The following is a 17,936-nucleotide window of genomic DNA, read 5'->3' as shown; positions in this document are numbered from 1 at the left end:
CTAAATTAGTTTTGTTTTTTTAATCAATATGATATTGATGAAAAACAGCGTAGAGCTAACCTTGTTTTTCCCCAAGTAGTTAACCATTGTCCCAGTACCATTTATTAAATAAAGCCTTTCTGCTTCTAAGCACATTCAAACACTTTATCATTTTCTTATTGCATGGACAGTAATGATGATGCTTATAGCCCTGCCACAGTGGAAAAGGTGATCTCCATCCACTTCCCCTGCTTAACTTCTTCCTTAACACACGCCTGTCTAACATGCTATAGATGTCACTTGTTTATCTTACTCAGTGCCTGGCTCCTTCACTTGGATGCAAACTCACCACTATATCCCAAGCACCCAGTGCAGGGAAGTGGAGCCTTGGGGAGGGGATGGATCACATAGTATATGTATTTGTTGAAAGAATGAATGACTGATGTCATGACTTGTATGCTGGGTCCCATCTTCTCCTTACTGTCCACAACAGATCTTTCTAGAACTTGCCTCCACTTCAGGGTACTTTTAACCATTCGTTCTGTCTTCTGGGTCCATGTTTCAGCCTTCAGACTGTTCATTCTAAATACAAGCCCCCTCAATCTGCATTTCCTTCCAGCTCCTGGTGCATCTTTCTCCTCCTTTGCAGTCACACTATTGGAGAATTGGACCCGGTTGCTGTCTTGCTTCCTTATTTTGTGTCACTTTCTGTGTGCTCCATTTGGCGTTGACCACTCCCCTGAAATATTCTCAGGATCATCAACAGTCATTGCTCAAGCCATTGAGTAACTTCAAGTCTTTTCTTAAAACTACAGTATTTGAGACCACTGATGTCAGTTCTCTGTGCAGGATTTTCTTCACTTGTCTTCCATAATTGAGGACCATCCTGGTCCCCTTCCAGCCTCTCTTGCTCCTCCTGGGGGCCCATCGACACTTTTCATCTCTGCTGTACCCTCCTATGTGCATGTTCACTACTGTCTAGGCTCCAACTTTGCCCCTCCCCCTGGGACAACTCTCTCTAGGTGATTTCTCAATCTCTCAAGACTTCATTACCGTGAATACTTATCACTCACTCCCCAGACCTCCAACAAACGCCCTTGCTTACCCAACTTTTTTTTCACTTAGTGTCCAGCAAATTCCACAAGCTCACCGGCTCACAATTAAATTTGACTGCTTCCTGCCCCAGAACCTGCCTCACTTCCTGAGCCCACACCTCACCGAAGGCCACCACCCTGTGCTCAGTAGTGCAAACCAGGAATGCTGGCATCACGCTTTGATTCCTTCCTCTTCCTTACCGCCCACATGCAGTCACTCGCCAACACCTAGTCTTGCTCTGAGATATTGAGCATTCACCCCCTTCTTTCCACTACTGTGTGTGTGGTTGTGCTTTTTGAGGGTTTGTGCATACAGTTGTGGCCCCACATTGGTCTCCTGCCTCCAATTTAATCTTTCCTCCTTGCACTGCAGCCAGAAGGATCAGTTTAAAATATAAATGTGCTCTTGCTAATTACCTGTTAAAAGCCTGCCATGGTTAAAGAATTTTTTTTTACTTCCATGGATTCCCTAGTACACAAAATCCTTCATTTTTGACTCCTGAGTCCCTTTGCGATGGATGTAACCTTGCTTCCCCTCCCTCGTGACTTCTCACTCACCTCATTCCACACTGTAGCCTCTCCTCTAGGACCCTGCAGCTCTGAACCCCTTTCACATACCCCAGACATTCCAGGCTGACTCCGCATCTCTTCACAATCTTGTCCCTTTGCCTGCAACTCTCTCTCTATCCCTCCCCATCCCTCCCCGGTCTTCCTTCAGGTCTCAGTTTAGATGGTGTTTCTGCCATAGAACTTAACTGTACTCTGCTGTAATAAGCTGTTTTCCTGCTTTCCCCACTAGAGACTGTGAGTTCTCTAAAAGCAGCAACTATTCCTAGCACCTGGCACATTTCCAGACGCATTGTAGACACTCATCATTATTTGATGAGTGATTGAGCAAATGAATGGACTTTTCATCTGCTACTGGCATTTCAAAGCACAGAGATTTAACTAGTAAAATTGACAAGTTAAAATACAACTTCAGGGTGCTTTATCAACTGTGATTAATTTAAAGCTCTTAATGCCCAAGTCAATCCTCAAGAAAATAGTTACCTGGTCTTCAAGTTACTTTTTTTTTCAAATCTGTTTGTTTAACCTTCTTAAATCCATTCATCTCACTCCAGAATTGAGTCATGCTGCCAATGTAATATTGTCTGCAAAGTCCTATAATTTCCTCTGGAAATATTAGTCACCGTAATGTTGGAACCTCACTGAAATCCTCTACTCAGATAATATGTCCAATGTACTAAAACTTAGTTTCCTGAAAGGACTAGAATAGTACGTTAATTTGTTAGAAATCAACTGTCCTAAGATTTTAGGACAACGGTACATTCATTCAGCCAACATTTAAGCACCTATTATATAGCTAGTGCTGTGCTAAGCACTAATAATATAGAAAGTCTGTTTAGGGTCAGGGATTGGAACATGTTACAGATTTATAATGTAATAAAGCAATAGTAAAGAGCATTTTTGCATACACTATTATAGGTACACAGAGAGAAATAAGACCAGTTCTTCCCAAAGAGTTTCACAGAGGGAAGAATATTTAAACTATTGTCCTGAAAGTTTAAGCCAGTGTTTATTGGGGAAAGAGGCAAGAAGGACATCTTGAGAAGAAGGAACAGCATATACAAAGGCCCTGGGGTAGGTCCAGGGGATGACAGAGAGGTGAGCTGGAAAGCAGGAAGGTATAGAGGCAGTTGAGTGTTAGGACAATGAGGCTGGAAATGGACATGGGGTACCTATCCTCAGACGTCGTTTAGCCAGAGACAAATCCAGGAGTTTCTGTGGCACAAAAGAAAGTAACCAGTAACCCAGACCATCTTTTTGAGATCTTCTCTCATTAGTAGAAGTCCCTGAGGCATTCAGTCTCCCCAAAATTTGAGTCTTTATCTGCTGACTGAGGCTCTGATAACTCCTTTTTAAAAAATCACTGTTGGAGAGAAAAGTAAATGCTTTCTGAATGTGTCGTGTGGTCCTGGCAGGGGGTTGTTCTGGGGTCCTCTTCGCTCCTCATTGCATGTGATGCTGGTAACGGACAAAGAGGTATTTCTAGGCTCCCAGCCTTTGCTCCACCAGGAGCCACAGGTACATACAGTTCTCGGGGTGTCTCCCCCGCATTCATGTTTTTTTTTGTTTTGTTTTTTGGTGCTGCCAACATTGTTTTGATTCCTAGCTGCTCCTCAGTTTAGAGAATTAATATTGACCTGAGAACCATCTGACTCTCAGACCTTTTGTTCTCAACACCCCTTTCCACTCTTACTTGTGTGGGTTGTATCTATTTACATTTAACATATTAGAATTTAAAACTAGGGAAAGTTTTAACTATTCATTAGTCCTTTTTTAATGATTTTATTTATTTATTTTAGACAGAGGGGAAGGGAGGAAGAGGGGGAGAGAACCATCAATGTGTGGTTGCCTCTCACTCACCCTGCACCAGGGACCTGGCCCGCAACCCAGGCATGTGCCCTGGTGGAGAATCAAACCAGCAACCCTTTGGTTCTCAGGCCGGCGCTCAATCCACTGAACCTCACCAGCCAGGGCAATTCATTAATTCTTAAAAGGAAACAGTAAAAATACATGTTAACATAAGTCAATTTTAACAAAGTAAAAAACTTTTAAATAAAGAGTAATTATGAAAAACAATTTTTATTTTTAAGTTATTTTCTCAAACAAATACTTTAGAGTCATAAGAGTGGCATTATTTTACATTTTTCAAATCCTTTATTCTTACTCAAAAATAGACATCTAGATTCTCACACCAGCTGCTGAATTCAACCTGCGTTGATGTCACCCATCGCGTAGCACTAGAGAACTCAGGAGAGAATGGAAGTGAGAAAGGCGAATAATGTCTTAATACTATTGTGAGAACAGTTTTAACATTACAGCCCTTCCCAGAAGGCCTCAGGGACTCCCAGTGCTCCCTAGAGCACGGTCGACATCCTCTGCCTTAGAAGTTTTAAAATACCAAGACAGAGTTGGGGCTTATAAAAATTCACAGATGGAGTATTAAAGCAAAAGCCAGTGTCTGGGGCTGTTACGTCAGGCTTGTAAAGCAAGTGTGACTGCTGTGTTGATAGGATGAGAAGTTAAGGAAAATGTGGTTTGTTCGGGCCACTTATTTGCCATTAAAATCAGTTTTGATCAATATTTCAACATTCAAAATCTTCTCCCCTCCAAGAAAAACAAACTCTAGTTTTATCTGTTTTCCCTTCATTCTAACCAGAAAACAGAATGCTAAAGAAGCTAGGAAATGAAGCCCCAATGGTTTCATGGTTTCTAGCTCCGTGACCTTGAGCAGGTCATGTTTCTACTCTGTTCCTGGACCTAGAAAAGGGCCTCACTCCCTCAGACAGCCATGGGGATAGTTCCAGTTACGGAACGTGAGCTTTGGCGTCCAGACTCTAAATCCCTCCTCAAAAGTGACTTATAATGGTGATTGTATTATGATGATAAGACTGATCAGGGGACACATAACTGTCCCTTCTTCCTAAGTGAAGAGATTGCCCTCTGTTCTTCCCACATGTGTGTGTCCCAAAGCCCTTTTCCAATAACATTGTTGCAAGCTACCTGTGGGAAGGCCCCAGATAAGTAGCGTGTTTATGCTGAGATTCCCAAGACCAAACACAATTACTAAAGCATCTGCTGTGAGGTCACCCCTAGATGCAGACCTCTGAAGGAGGAGAGACACTGCCAAAATCAGGTTCCAGGGAGAGCACAAACAAGCTCCAACCTCCCTCTCCCCTACCCTCCAAGAAATTCTGTAACATGGTAAGCCAAGAAGAATGATTGCAGCAAAGAGCAAATACAGACGGGGATGGTCCAGGGGCAGCCAAAGCGGCCTCCACTGACGTATAAGAAGTAAAGTCACAGCCTTCAGAGAGCATGATTGATGGGGAAGTGTATTTGCCTTGGTTCAGGTTCCCAACACCCTTCTGAAGTTGTAGAGTGCTGCTTGGACAAAGTGCAGGAGTGAATTATACATCTGACGTAACCATGACCTAAAAAAGATCCAAAGGGCAGGAAATTTCAGTGGAAAGTCACTGCGAGAAAAAAGCAAGCGGAAGTAACTTGGCTAAATTGGGCAGCATGAGTATAAGATTAAACATTGGCATGGTAGGAAATTCCCAGTCCCAAGTTAATAAAACTAGGGTCATGAGAATCCTCCTTAGTTTACCATCTGCGTTTACCAACCGCCCCAAACCTCCTCCACCCAGCGGTAAAAAAAACATTGCTTAGAGGAGGGAAAATAATTCTTTAGCAACAAAACACTTGAATTTCACCTCACATAAGACCTTTAATTCAAAATCTGGAGAGACATTCCCACTGGAATTTATTCTAGGATATCCTGATTAAAGTCAAGTCATTTTGAACAAATAAAATTGTCCCACCACAATTTTACCTCCCTTTCCTCATGGATATAAAGCAAGGTTTCTTGCATTCTACTCACATAGTCACTAAAATGTTCATAATAAAGAATAAACATCTTAAAAGTGAAATAGTAATGTGGTTTTACAATAAGTATTTTCATTTGCCTTTTTTTTTTTTTCTGTCTGTCTAGCTCTGAAATCCTCGCCTTCTAAGAAACGGTGCAATTCCATCGCGGCCCTGAAGGCCACCTCACAGGAGGTCGTGTCCTCAGTGAGCCAGGAATGGAAGGGCGAGAAGCGAGATTTGCTGACGGAAGGGCAGAGTTTTAGCAGCCTTGACGAAGAAGGTAAGGACATGTGACTTACAAGAAAGAAAGAAAAAAGTTCTAGTGGTTTTATTGTATTTATACAAGTAATGTAAATTCACAGTAGAAAAATTACAAGGTATATGCTCTAAGAAAGTGTTCACTAAATAATCTTTAAAGGGTATTTACAATATGACACAGCTAATATAAAAAAAATTTTAACACATAAATAATATAGTGTATAGTTTGTGGTATAAATAAATTAGAAAATCATAAAATATTCAGAATCACGATCTGTAATCCCACTACCTAAAGGTAACAAATCGGAATGTTTTGGTATTTTTACTACTAGACCTTGTTTTGTGCATGTGTACATATATTTTTTCAAACACATATATACATTATGTACATATAAATACACCCTTGAACATATACACACATGCAGTCACAATACAACAATGAGTGGTCCGTTTATTTAGACCCTCTAACGAGTTTAATCAGTTTTATAATTTTTTCCTTGCATGTCATATGTACCTACCTGTCATTAGATTTATTTCTCAGATGAAGGTGGAGGTATAGACATAGATACATAATTTGTTTTTCCAGTGGTATCTGTTTCAGACTTGGGTTTTCTGGGGTTGTTGCTACTGTGTAGCCTTCACCCGGCGCCCCCCCTCACTTGCTGGTGAGGGCTTCTGGCAGCGGTGATGAATAGAAAGGGTGGCCGAGCAGCCTTGCCTTGTCCTCATTTTAAAGGGAACGCTTCCAATGTGTCACTGTGGAGAAAGACATTTGCTCTATTTGATACCCATAACCAGACCAAGGAAGTTCCTTTTTATTCCTAGTTTGCTAAAAAGTTTTTATCAGGAAGGAGGGTTGACTTTATCAAATACTTTTCTCTACTCACTGAGTGGATCATTTGGTTTTTCTCTTGTAATCCTGGAAGAGGAAGTGACATTTTGGATTCTTTAATCAGTATATTCTTTTGGGAATCCCAACATAGACTACAAATTTCTCCTACTTCCTGTAGAAGATAATAACTATTCTCGGGGCTTTCTTTGCCTCTGAGTCTTTAGAAGAGGGCGTCATTCCTGTTTTGTTCTGCAGCACTTACCCATATGTGCCGGGATGGGTTTCTTTCTTCCTCATCTTCCTATAAACCTGCTCTTACCCAGAACGGCCCTTGCCCCTCTGTCTGCATGGAGGGCTCCAGCCTCTGGCAGACATCCGCCCTCTCTCCCCAGCCATCACTGCCTTGCCATCTCCCTGCCGCACGCTGGGTTTCTTGCAGCACACATAAAACGCAAGGCATCTGCACTCTGGGAGATAGGAAGAGCTTGTTTTTAAACTGTTAGTTCCACTTTCCGATAATTGCTCAATGTGACTTCTAAAGGGAGAGCAGTCAGCCCAGGTGTTATGCGGGGGAATAAATACACTGCAGAGTGTCCAGAAAGTCTGAAGACATGGCCTGCAGTGGGCTGGGTGCTTGTTTTCAGATAAACTTAAATTTAAAGGTACTTCACCTGAAAAGTTTTCTGAAAGTCGAAGAAAAACCTATTGAGTGTACTCTTTGAAAATGTGAACATACTATTTTTAAGTGAGTTTATTCTGACAATTCTATGCATCCACAAAGTATGTTACAAAGTTCAGCCTTTTTATAGCGCTCTGTACTTGGAGACTTCCTTTTTCATATCGTACCAGACCGTCACCAAATGTGCCTCTAGTTTTTAATCATTGGTTTCCTGTCATTCTCAGTATATCTTAGTTATGTTAGTTTTCTGTCGCCATGTAACAATCACCAGAAAGTCGGTGGCTTTATGTCACCTCCATTCATTAGCTCGCAGCTCTGTAAGTCAGAAGACTAATAAGGCTGACCTCGGTCCTCTGAGCACAGCCAATCAGGGTCTGGTGAGGGGGGGACAGGGGGGCGGGGCCGAGCTCTCACCTGGAGGAGCTGGAGAAGACTCCGCCTCCAGGCTCCTCGTGTTGTTGGCAGAATTCATTTCCATGCTGTTGTAGGGCTGAAGTCCCCATTTCTTTGCTATGTGACACCGGAGAGCCACACTCGGGCCCCAGAGGCCATCCACTTTCCTTGCCCTGCTGTCCCTCCATCTTCATCCCTAGAGTTTCTCCCAAGTCAGCCCCCCTCACACTTTGGACCTCTGATGTCACCATCTCTGACCCGGAGACATAGAATTAAAGGGCTCCTGTGATCAGGCTGAGCCCACCTGGACCATCTCCCCTTGGACTAACTCAAAGTTAACTGATTAGTAACCTTGATTATGTCTGCAGAGTTCCTTTTGCCATGTCAGATACCATAATCACAGGAGTAACAGTTCATGGGATTCACAGTTCCACCCACGCTGAAAGGGGGGTTTTACAAGGCTGCACGTGTTTGGGGAGCATCCTAGAATTCTGCCTACCACACTAGGTTAAAAAAAACTGAAGGATCGAGCGCGGGCCTGCGAACCAAAAAGATTGCAGTTCGATTCCCCATCAGGGCACGTGCCTGGGTTGCAGGCCAGTTCCCAGCAGGGGATGCACCAGAAGCAACCATACATTGATATTTCTCTCCTTCTCTCTTTCCCATCCCTTCTAAAGATAAATAAACAAAATTTTCAAAAAAAGTAATGAAGAATATAGGAGCCTGAAGAAACAATTCTCTGCTTCAAAGATACTCCTACGAGGTTGGGGGTCAGCTTCCCGGGGTTTGGGTGATGTGCGACCTGGGGCCAGGTCACTGGACAGAGAGTGCGGTTCTGTGTCCTGTCACTCAGCGAGCTTCTGGTTTACGAGGGCCAGCTGGGAGACCTGAGCCTGTGTTAGCCCTCAGCTCAGCTTCATCTGTCTTATATTCGTTGGTGATCCATTGGACTCGGGTGTGTGGTTATTTTTCAGACACAATTTTCAGTATTACTGAGAGTTTTTATATTTTTCTCAGTCGTTAATGAGAAGGTGGGATTGAGTATGTTGAAGATTGTTAGCCAGCTGTCTTATTAATTTGGAGCTTTTCTCATTTCTGTATGCTGCGCACTGGTTACTCATATTTTTATGTGATTATCATCTGTTATTGATAAGGACAGTTCTATATTTTGACCTAAACTGGAGGCAGCGGCACAGCTGACATTTCAGCGTGTGTCCGGTCTCCTAGTCCAGAGCCCGGCCCTTCCAGATTTCCTCCCTTTTCCTCCATGCCTTGCTCCACCTCTCCACCCGTACCCCTTCAAATCCAAAATCCCAAACCTCACACTCCCCTGGGAGTGCCTCTTGGGATCAATTTCCACTCACACCAACCTCTGACAATACGTGATTTTGAGTCTGTCGTGCCTGTAACAGAATACCAGAAGCACCTTGCAGGTATATTGTACTTACTATTGTCTGTTTTAGTTTAGTTTGGGGGCATGATTAAAGAGAATCCACCATCAAGCCTGGTGACACTAGTTACTAATACCGTATTGCATATTTGAAAGTTGCTAAGAAAGTAGATCTTAAAAGTTCCCATCACAAGAAAAAATGTTACAATTCTGAGTGGTGATTGATGGATGTTAACTGCTTTCATTGTGTTCATCGGTTTGCGGTGTGCACTTAAATCAGATCATCGTGTTGCACCCCTAAAAGCAGTACAGTGTTACATGTCAGTTCTGTCTCACAGAAAGTTAAAAATAAAATATCTACCTGGTTTTAAAAAAAGCTTGAGCCCAACTGCAGAACTTAAAGTATAGGATTCGTCCACCTATTCTGTCCACGTGTTCTCTTAGAGACACTCTTTTCTGTGTGACTGGTCTTTGAATTAAAGGACTATCTCTGACAGGCCAATGATGGATGTAAGTTTTCTGAAATTTAGGATAAGGTGATTTAAAACGAACCAGATTAGCTCTCAAAAAAAAAGAAAGAAAAGAATCCACATAGAATCTTGAGCGTGGGCATCAGTCACTGCTTGGCCTTGAATATTCTCCTCTTTTGGATAAGTATTTTCATAGGCACCTACATATTAAAAAAGAGATAAGGGTCTTCTCATTTTTAAGAAGGCGGCCTTCCTGTTAAAATATGATGTCAAGAAGAGGTATGGTTAGCGTTCAAAGATACGTGGGGGTTCAGACGTGGCTTAGGTTTAGTCAGCCGGCTGTCAGTCTGTGAAGGGTGCGTTTCCTGGCTTGTAAAAAGGCCTGAACTCTTAGGTCTGAATCGAGCATCACAGATACGTGCATATCCTGGGGAGTGGAAAGCAGGTTCACCATCTGTTTATACATTTGCCAGTCATCCTTTTAATCTCTGTCGAATTATCTCCTTAAGCTCCTAGGAGCTTTTTATGTCATCTTTTGAAACAGTAAATTACTTTATTAGGTTTTTAAAAGAACGTTCATAATGTCATTTTCATAAGCCATTTTGTAAATTAATGCAATTTTCTTTCTGTTTAACCAGTGTAAGAAGCTATTTTACATTTCTGCTGCAGTTCAGAGGAGCTCAGTTAATTCGTAATTTAATTTGCAGCCCAGAATACGCAGCCAGTGCCTTTGACTTAAGTTATTAGAGACAGGAAAGCAGTGTTTATTACTGAGATTCACGAGCCCGTGTGTGTTGCTTTTGTTGCCCAGCGCTGGGGTCCCGACACCGGCCAGACCTGGTGCCTAGCACGCCATCCCTGTTCGAAGCTGCTTCCTTGACAACCACAATCTCATCGTCCTCCTTGTATGTCAACGAACATTATCCACAGGACAGGACTGCGCTTTACTCAAACAGGTAATACTGGGCGCGATCACATTGCCGGTCCGGCAGTTACCACATCAACATCACGACTAGACCAGTATCTCTGAATGAGAACACACTGTCCCTGACAACCAGGATGTGCCTGTCACCTGCTCTGTGAGTAAGAGAAACAGAACAAGCTTGATTTTTACAGTGGCAAGACATGCATCTCAGGGAAAACTCTTTGGATGTTTCTCTATGGTTACTCATTATGTCTGGTTCTGTGGAAGAAAACAAATCTTTCATCACTTTTATTTTAATAATTCTTAAATTTATTTTTCAATTACAGTTGATGTGCAATATTACATTAGTTTCAGGTGTACAGGATAGTGATCACACATTTATATACCTTGCAAAGTAATCACCCCAATAAATCTAGAACCCATCTAATGCCATACATAGTTATTAATTAATTGTATTCCCTATGCTGTGCCTTACATCCCCAGGTCATTTTTATAACTGCTGATCTGTACTTTCCCCCTGACCCCACTCTCGTCTGGTAACTATCAGTTTGTACTCTGTGTTTATGAGTTTGTATCCGGCGCATTTACTCAGTTATTTTTTGCTATTTAAATTCCACACGTAAGTGAAATCGTGGTGTGTCTTTCTGTAACATTGCCCTTAGCACAGTGCCCTCTAGGTCCACCCATGCTGTCAGAAATGCCAAGATTTCATTTTTTGGCCGTGTGATATATACATATCTCACATCTTCATGATCTATTCATCTATTAATGGGCGCTAGCTGCTTCTGTGTCTTGGCCACTGTAAGTAATGCTGCAATAAACACAGGGATGCATATGTCTTTTCAAACTAGGGTTTTGGAACTCTTCAGATAAATATCTAGAGGTGAAATTGTAGGTCAAATGGCAGTTCTGTTTTTAGGTTTTTGAAGGACCTCCATACTGTTGTCCATAGTAGCTACATCAATTCACAGTCCCACTGACAAGGCACCAGGGTTCTTATTTCTTCACGTCCTTGCCAGACCTTGTTGTTCTTTCATTTCTTGATGGTAGCCATTCTGACAGGTATGAGGTCATATCTCCATTAGGTTTCAATTTACAATTCCCTGATGATTAGTGATGTTGAGCATCTTTTCATATGTCTGTTGGATCTGTCTATGTCCTCTGTGGAGAAATGTCTACCAGGTCCTCTGCTCATTTTTAAATCCAGTTGTTTTTCTTGTTGTTAAGTTGTATGACTTGCTTAAATCTGCTTTTGGTATTTACCCCGTATGGGTGGACATATCAATGGCAAACATCTGCTCCCATTCCGTAGTTTCTTTTCATTTTGTTAATAGTTTCTCGCACTGTGCAAAAACTTTTTAGAACAAGCACTCGGTTAATATTGCAGAGATAGCTGCAAAGAGATTTGAATATTTTCTCTTCATGAGTGACATTCATGTCTATGGTAGACAGAATAATGGGCCCACAAAGTTGTTCACACCCTAATCCCCAGAACCTGTGACTCTATTATCTTATATAGCAAAAGGGACTTTGCCAGAGTGATTAAGTTAAAGATCCAGAGATAGGAAGAGTACCCTGAATTATCCGGATAAGTCCATGATAATCACAGGGGCCTTAAAAGAGGAAGACAGGAAGATTAGAGTCAGAGAAAGAGCTGTTATGCCAGAGCACAGGTGAGAGAAAGTTTGAAAGACACTCCAGCTGCCAGCTTTGAAGGTGGAGGAAGGGACCAGGAGCTAAGGAATGCAGGCAGAATCTAGAAGCCAAAAAAGGCGAGAAAACTGATTCTACGACTTTGAGCCTCCACAGAGGAACATTAGGACCTGTGAACTGCCAGAGCTGTAAGATAATAAAGTTTTATTGTGTTAAGCCTCTGAATTTATGACCATGTGTTACAGCAGCAACAGGAAACTGTATAATGACTCTCAAATGCTTCATGTAAATTCGAGCATTGAGGTAGGTTACTGAAATGTCTTACATAGAAAATTAGTTTGTTATTAGAAATTTTCCCCTTTTAAAAAAGATGTTTCCACACACTGTTTCTAGAAATAAAAGATCTTCACAAAGAGTTCACAGCATTGTCTGCGGGATTCGCTATTTCCATTCTTCTGTTTTTACACGTGCCGTTCGGTAACTAGTTTTAATTTTAGGACAGGGGCTACTGTGAGTATATTCTCAATAACTGTCTGTTACATGTTGAACTAGTTCTTAGTGAAATTTGGCTTTCAAGAAGCAGATCAGATTTGTGCAGGTAAAGTGCTTCTTACACTGCAAGTCATTTTCCACCTGCAGACTAGCAGCTGGGTTCCCTGAATATGGCAGATTCCTTTTTAATATGTTAATATTGGTAGATTTTAGCTTGGTCCTTTGGCAAGTTAAGGCTCAGTGGTTGGAGCTTCTGTAAATTCTTTTTAGTTGCTGTTTTCTTCTCTCTCGGCTACATGCAGGGTAGGTGACGGTGGCGAGGCAGCCAGAAGTGGCCCCGATTGCCAGGCGGGCCACAGGGCTCAGCTGGGCTTCCTTGTGGAGAGCTCTACCGCAAGGCTGGCAAAGAGGGCTCCACCACAAATTATTCAGCCCACTGAATTGTAAATGTAATTTGGCTAGCACTCTTCCCTTAAAAGAATTTAAGGTGACTTTATACCTAACACTAATGTATACCTTGACTATTCAAATTTATATGTAAATTAGTCAAGCAAGGGTTTTTTTTAAATCTGTGCTCCAGCTGAACTCAGTCCTCATGGCCCTTTTGCTTTCAAATATAAATAGACTCTCTGAAGATGGTTGGAACGTCACAGGAAGTTCTTTGCAAAGTCAAAAACAATTCTCATACAAAGCCATGATGATGATTTACCATTTGCTTGGCATTATCTGTTCTCATTATCAGGATCATATCATTGGATATGCTATTAAACTATGAACTAGAACTTTCAGCACAAAAAATTACAGGGTTCTGTACGTGTTTGTTTTGGTGGTAGTGGTTGCAGTTAGGGACCCAGCCTTAGCCAGAGGTATTCAACTCTCTGGAGTTCAGAAGGCTCCCCCGTGGCTGGCACCGCCTCCTGCTGACGCCCAATCCCTGCCCGCTGTGTACTCCCTTCCTCTGTACCCTCCTGGGCTGTGGTATTAGTCTTGGTACTTGCATTTATACTGACACTGGTTATCATTTACTTGGAAGTGAAAAACGTCAGTGTTATCTATGGTTTTCTCTTTGTTTTATTGAAATGAATTGTTTGAAATACATCTCCTTTGGCATTGTATCTTCAGGTTACACAGTTATCAGTCCAGGTTGGGTTCAGTTGCAAGAATGAGAAGCAGTTCTAGCTTCAACCCAGAAGGATTTGACAGAGGGAATTAGGTGCTTACAAAGGCTGTGGAACGGCTGGGGGAGTGTGCTTGGGCTGGGCTTCCAGAATCACTCCTGACTCCGCCACCCAGCTGGCCCGCCCGCAGCCCTACAGCCTCCGCTGCAAGAAAGTGGGTGCCCTGCTAACAGAATGCAAGTCCAAGAAAAGTATTTTGGGGAACCCAGAATGTTTTCAGTATAAGCTAACATTTTATTTTATTTTTTTTTTAGAGAGGGAAAAGGAGGGAGAAAGAGAGGGAAAGAAACATTAACGTGTAGTTGCCTCCCACAGCCGGCCTATTGGGGACCTGGCCCACAACCCAGGCCTCTGCCCAAGAGCAGGGTATCGAACCAGCAGCCCTGTGGTTCCCAGGCCAGGACTCAATCGACTGAGCCACACCAGCCAGGGCTAAGCTAACATTTTAAAATTAAGCAGTTTCACAAAAAAACCCAGATTCTTGTTGAAAAACCATCAGTTTTGGCACCATTCAGCTCCAGTGCATCCTGAGTGTTCTCAGCTAGAGGGGAGAAGCATGTGCCATGTGCCCCCCCAAACCCCCCAAGTCACCACCCTCTGCTTCATTCACCTCTGCTCTCGCTGCCTTTGGGCATTTTAGCTTTTAAGCCTTGATGTAAAAGAGAAGCCAAGGACAGAAGATCTTAACTGCTGCCTTGAGGAAATCATATGGAAAAGGTGCAAAACAGACGCAAAGGTGCCACAGAACCTTCAGGAGAAGTGATGACATGCCAACTCCCTAGGATCACTGTACTGTTTTTCCCACCCACCACACCCAGCCCTAGCTGTTCAGCAGGGAGCCCTAACAGCAAACTGAATTGTCCACCAGTACTTGAGTGAGGGCCTGAGGCATGGAGAGTTTCTGCAGTGCGTGAGGATAAGGCCATCCTCGAGGAGGAGGATGGGAGGGTTGGTGTGGATTCTGTTGAATGAGAGGGTGAGGAAGAAGGAGAAGAACTCTAAAGTTAAAGTGTCACAATGGTGCTGCTACGAACAGGGAAGCTTATTCTGTTTTAAATATTGAAAAGTTGTGGTCTGATCAGTTAATTCATAGGTAGCAGTGTACATTCCTATACAGTCACTGGCCTGTGCTTTAAAACATGATGCTTTGTCACAGACCCGACTAGTCCACTTCTCTGATGGGTTTGAATAAAGTATTCCCTGTCTTAAATGAAGAAAAAAACAGAAATTATACTATTTAGTGTCTATCATATTTTCCTTGACAGCCCTCCTAGACTTAGTGGTGTGTCTTGAGGCAGTAAACACACAGTATGCCAAACCTCATCTGGCCTACTAAGGCCTAATACCAATTACTCTGGAAAGACGGTGAGCTTAATATTGATGTTATCATTCACATTTGGGCTTTTCTCTTTCTCTCTGAATCTTATTTTCTGTTAAGGCCAAGGGGTCTGTTTTCCCTTTTTAACATCATACTATATATACCTGCACTTAAAAGGGCAGGAAATACTTCAACCAATGATTGTCATTCTGTGGGTCTTTTTGAAGTCCTTAATTTTGAAGGATGTTGGTTAGTGCCTGGATATGTCCCCACCGAACTTCTCTACTGCAGTGGGAAACTGCTGTCACTTAGAATTATTTCTTCGTTCAAAGGATTATTCTTTGTTACCTCGAAAACTCTGATAGCAACCCATTCTTTTTATTTTCCTTCTAAGCATGTACTCCAAAAGTTGACTAGGAAGCAAAGAAAAAATAGCATCATTTTTAAAGTGTTTATCACTGAATCTGATGATTGGGAGTTTATACTTTCAGATTTCACTGTGTACTTCTGTGTGAGGGTGTGCAGTTCATACAAATGAAGAGAAACTGTTGTGGGTACATGCTTCCCAGTCAAATAGAGGGATTTAAATTCTGAATTTGTGGTCCCTGAATTTCCTTTCTTAGTAAAAACTCTGTTCTTTTTAAAGGAGGTCCAAAAATAAAAAATAAAAAATAAATAAAGGAGGTCCATACACTGAGCACTGAAAAAATGCAGAGGCAATTGTGTTTTATCCCAAAGTTAGAACAATTTGATGTTGTAGAAATTGGTTACACTCATGAATATTAATTCTTCTCATGATTTCCTGCACAGTTGGTAGCAAAGCTGAAGCTCTGATTATGCATAAGAATTGAAAGCCCTGCCGCATTCCAAAATATTTATACTTTCACATCACAGATGCCTTTACCAGCGTCACCGTTCTGTTCAGCCTCTTGTTTTGCAAGTGGCTATTTCTAAGAGTTGGCTCTTCCCAGAGTCCTTTGGAATATGTGAAAAGGGCAGATATGCCGGAGCAAAAGTCACTGGTCATTTGCATGCAGAGGACAGCTGGCAAGGGCTCTCTAAGTGATGGGTGCGACATTCCAGGTCCCAGAGTCTGATCCAGGGGATCAGACCACAGCTCCATGCCCTTCTTCCTGCCAAGAGAGTATTATAAACCTAAGAGAAGGGTGAACAGGTGCCTCCAGCCGAAAGCCCTTCCCCACAAATGGCTTACCGCTCAAATGTAGAGCCATCCCCAAGAAGGATAGAAAGCCATTATCTTACACATTTATGTAAAATATAAGGAAAGAGAAATGCAGAGATATGCATTATGTGACATATCCAAGGTCACATAACCTGCTAATAAGATTTAAACCGGAAGGCAGGTCTCTGGGACTCAAGGCTCATGTTCTTTCCACTGTACCTTTCACCATGGCCTCCAATCCCTCCAGCCCTATCTTTGTGTGTGCTAGACACAGAAAGCTGATTGGTTGGGGGGGGGGGGTTCCTAACATGAGTTCTGGCCCTGTGTCTGAGCCATTTTTCACTGTTTAATAACTTAAGTATTTCCAGTAGGCCAAGTGGTGGACTTATGTCATTGTCTACCTATGGTGTTTATTCTAGAAGTCATTGGCTAAGTTTCCTTATTAAAAACATCATGGCTGTGGGAAATTTTTTACCATAGTACTGGTCATACTTCAAACTCTTAATTATTTAGCAATAATAACAACTGCAATAGTAGCTTATCTTCAGATCATATTACGGGTCTGTGTTAGGTTCCTTCCATGCACAAAGGTACTTAATTCTCACAGCAACCCCGTAAAGTTGTTAGATTGGTTTTCTGCAGTTGAAGGATGCCGTACAACGTTAGGTACCTTTCCTGAGGTCAGATGGCTAAGAGGCGGGCCCGGGACTTCTGCCTGCAGGGCTGATATGGAATCTAATGCTCAGGCCTCAGCTCCGCAGCGGCTGCCTTCAGCCATATTGTCACATCTCAGACGAGATGACTTGTAGGTGATGCTCTCCATAGACGTTCGGCGATACTCACACAGGTTCTCTTCATTCTCATTTGTTTTGCCTTTTCTTCTTCCCCTGTGATTCTGAGTGAGGACTTTCCCTTTCCAAACTGTGAGAGACCAAGTGTTCAAACACCCAAAATACAGCATAGAAACCTAAAATAGCTACTTCCTATTTTCATTTCGAATTCTACAAGTGGACTCCAATTCATTACATGACCATTGAGAAAAAAGATTTTTATTAGATATGCTTTTGCCTGATTTAGAAAATCCTGTATCTTCTGTTATCAAGAACGTTCATTACAGGGTCCAGCACATACAATGCCCCTTTCTATTACAAAATCTTTTATTTTGAAATCATAAGCATGTAATTTTGTAACATGGCAATATCACATTCAAGCATACCATGTGACATTTTAGGTAGAAGGTTCAAATTAAAACTAAATTATTACACCCCTATTATTACCCTACCAACGTCACTCAGGGAAGTATTACTTCTGCCAGACCCTGTACTTAGAAAATGAAGGGAGAAGAATATTGGTTGCAAGAACTTTTTAGTGCCTCCAGTTCTCTAACTGCAACCCCGAGGGAGGGTCAGCGCGTGCCTGCAGTACCTGTGTCAGACATGGCAGCGACCTGCTGTACCTGCGTGCCAGCCCTGGGCTGAGCCGGGGTCTCCACACGTCTCTGCAGCCCTCTTGCTGATGCTGAAATTGAATCTGACCTCTCTGGATTCCTTCCGCACTTATGCTTCTTAATCTGCTTACTCCAGCTGTGCAGACAGACCTTCTTACCACCACAGCCTCCACCCCCAGCTGGGTCTTTCTCTTGCGTTTTCATTATTATA

The 17,936-nt window shown here is 42.4% G+C and overlaps 1 protein-coding gene across 2 annotated transcripts in view; it reads left to right on the top strand.

Annotated features, from left to right (window-relative positions):
* PIP5K1B (phosphatidylinositol-4-phosphate 5-kinase type 1 beta) overlaps positions 1-17,936 on the top strand; it is a 333,854-nt gene that overhangs the window by 241,160 nt on the left and 74,758 nt on the right. For both annotated transcript variants that reach the window (XM_053656318.1, XM_053656317.1), the window contains exons 12-13: positions 5,632-5,787; positions 10,341-10,485. In XM_053656318.1, coding sequence (XP_053512293.1) covers positions 5,632-5,787; positions 10,341-10,485 — 301 coding nt within the window. The remainder of the gene's footprint in view (positions 1-5,631; positions 5,788-10,340; positions 10,486-17,936) is intronic.

This window comes from Artibeus jamaicensis, unplaced genomic scaffold (genome assembly GCF_021234435.1).
Source record: "Artibeus jamaicensis isolate MK-2021 breed Jamaican fruit bat unplaced genomic scaffold, CSHL_Jam_final scaffold_1964, whole genome shotgun sequence".
In the NCBI taxonomy this organism is placed as follows: Eukaryota; Metazoa; Chordata; class Mammalia; order Chiroptera; family Phyllostomidae; genus Artibeus; species Artibeus jamaicensis.
Note: the sequence above shows the minus strand (reverse complement) of the source record. Positions and strands in the feature narration are given on the sequence as shown.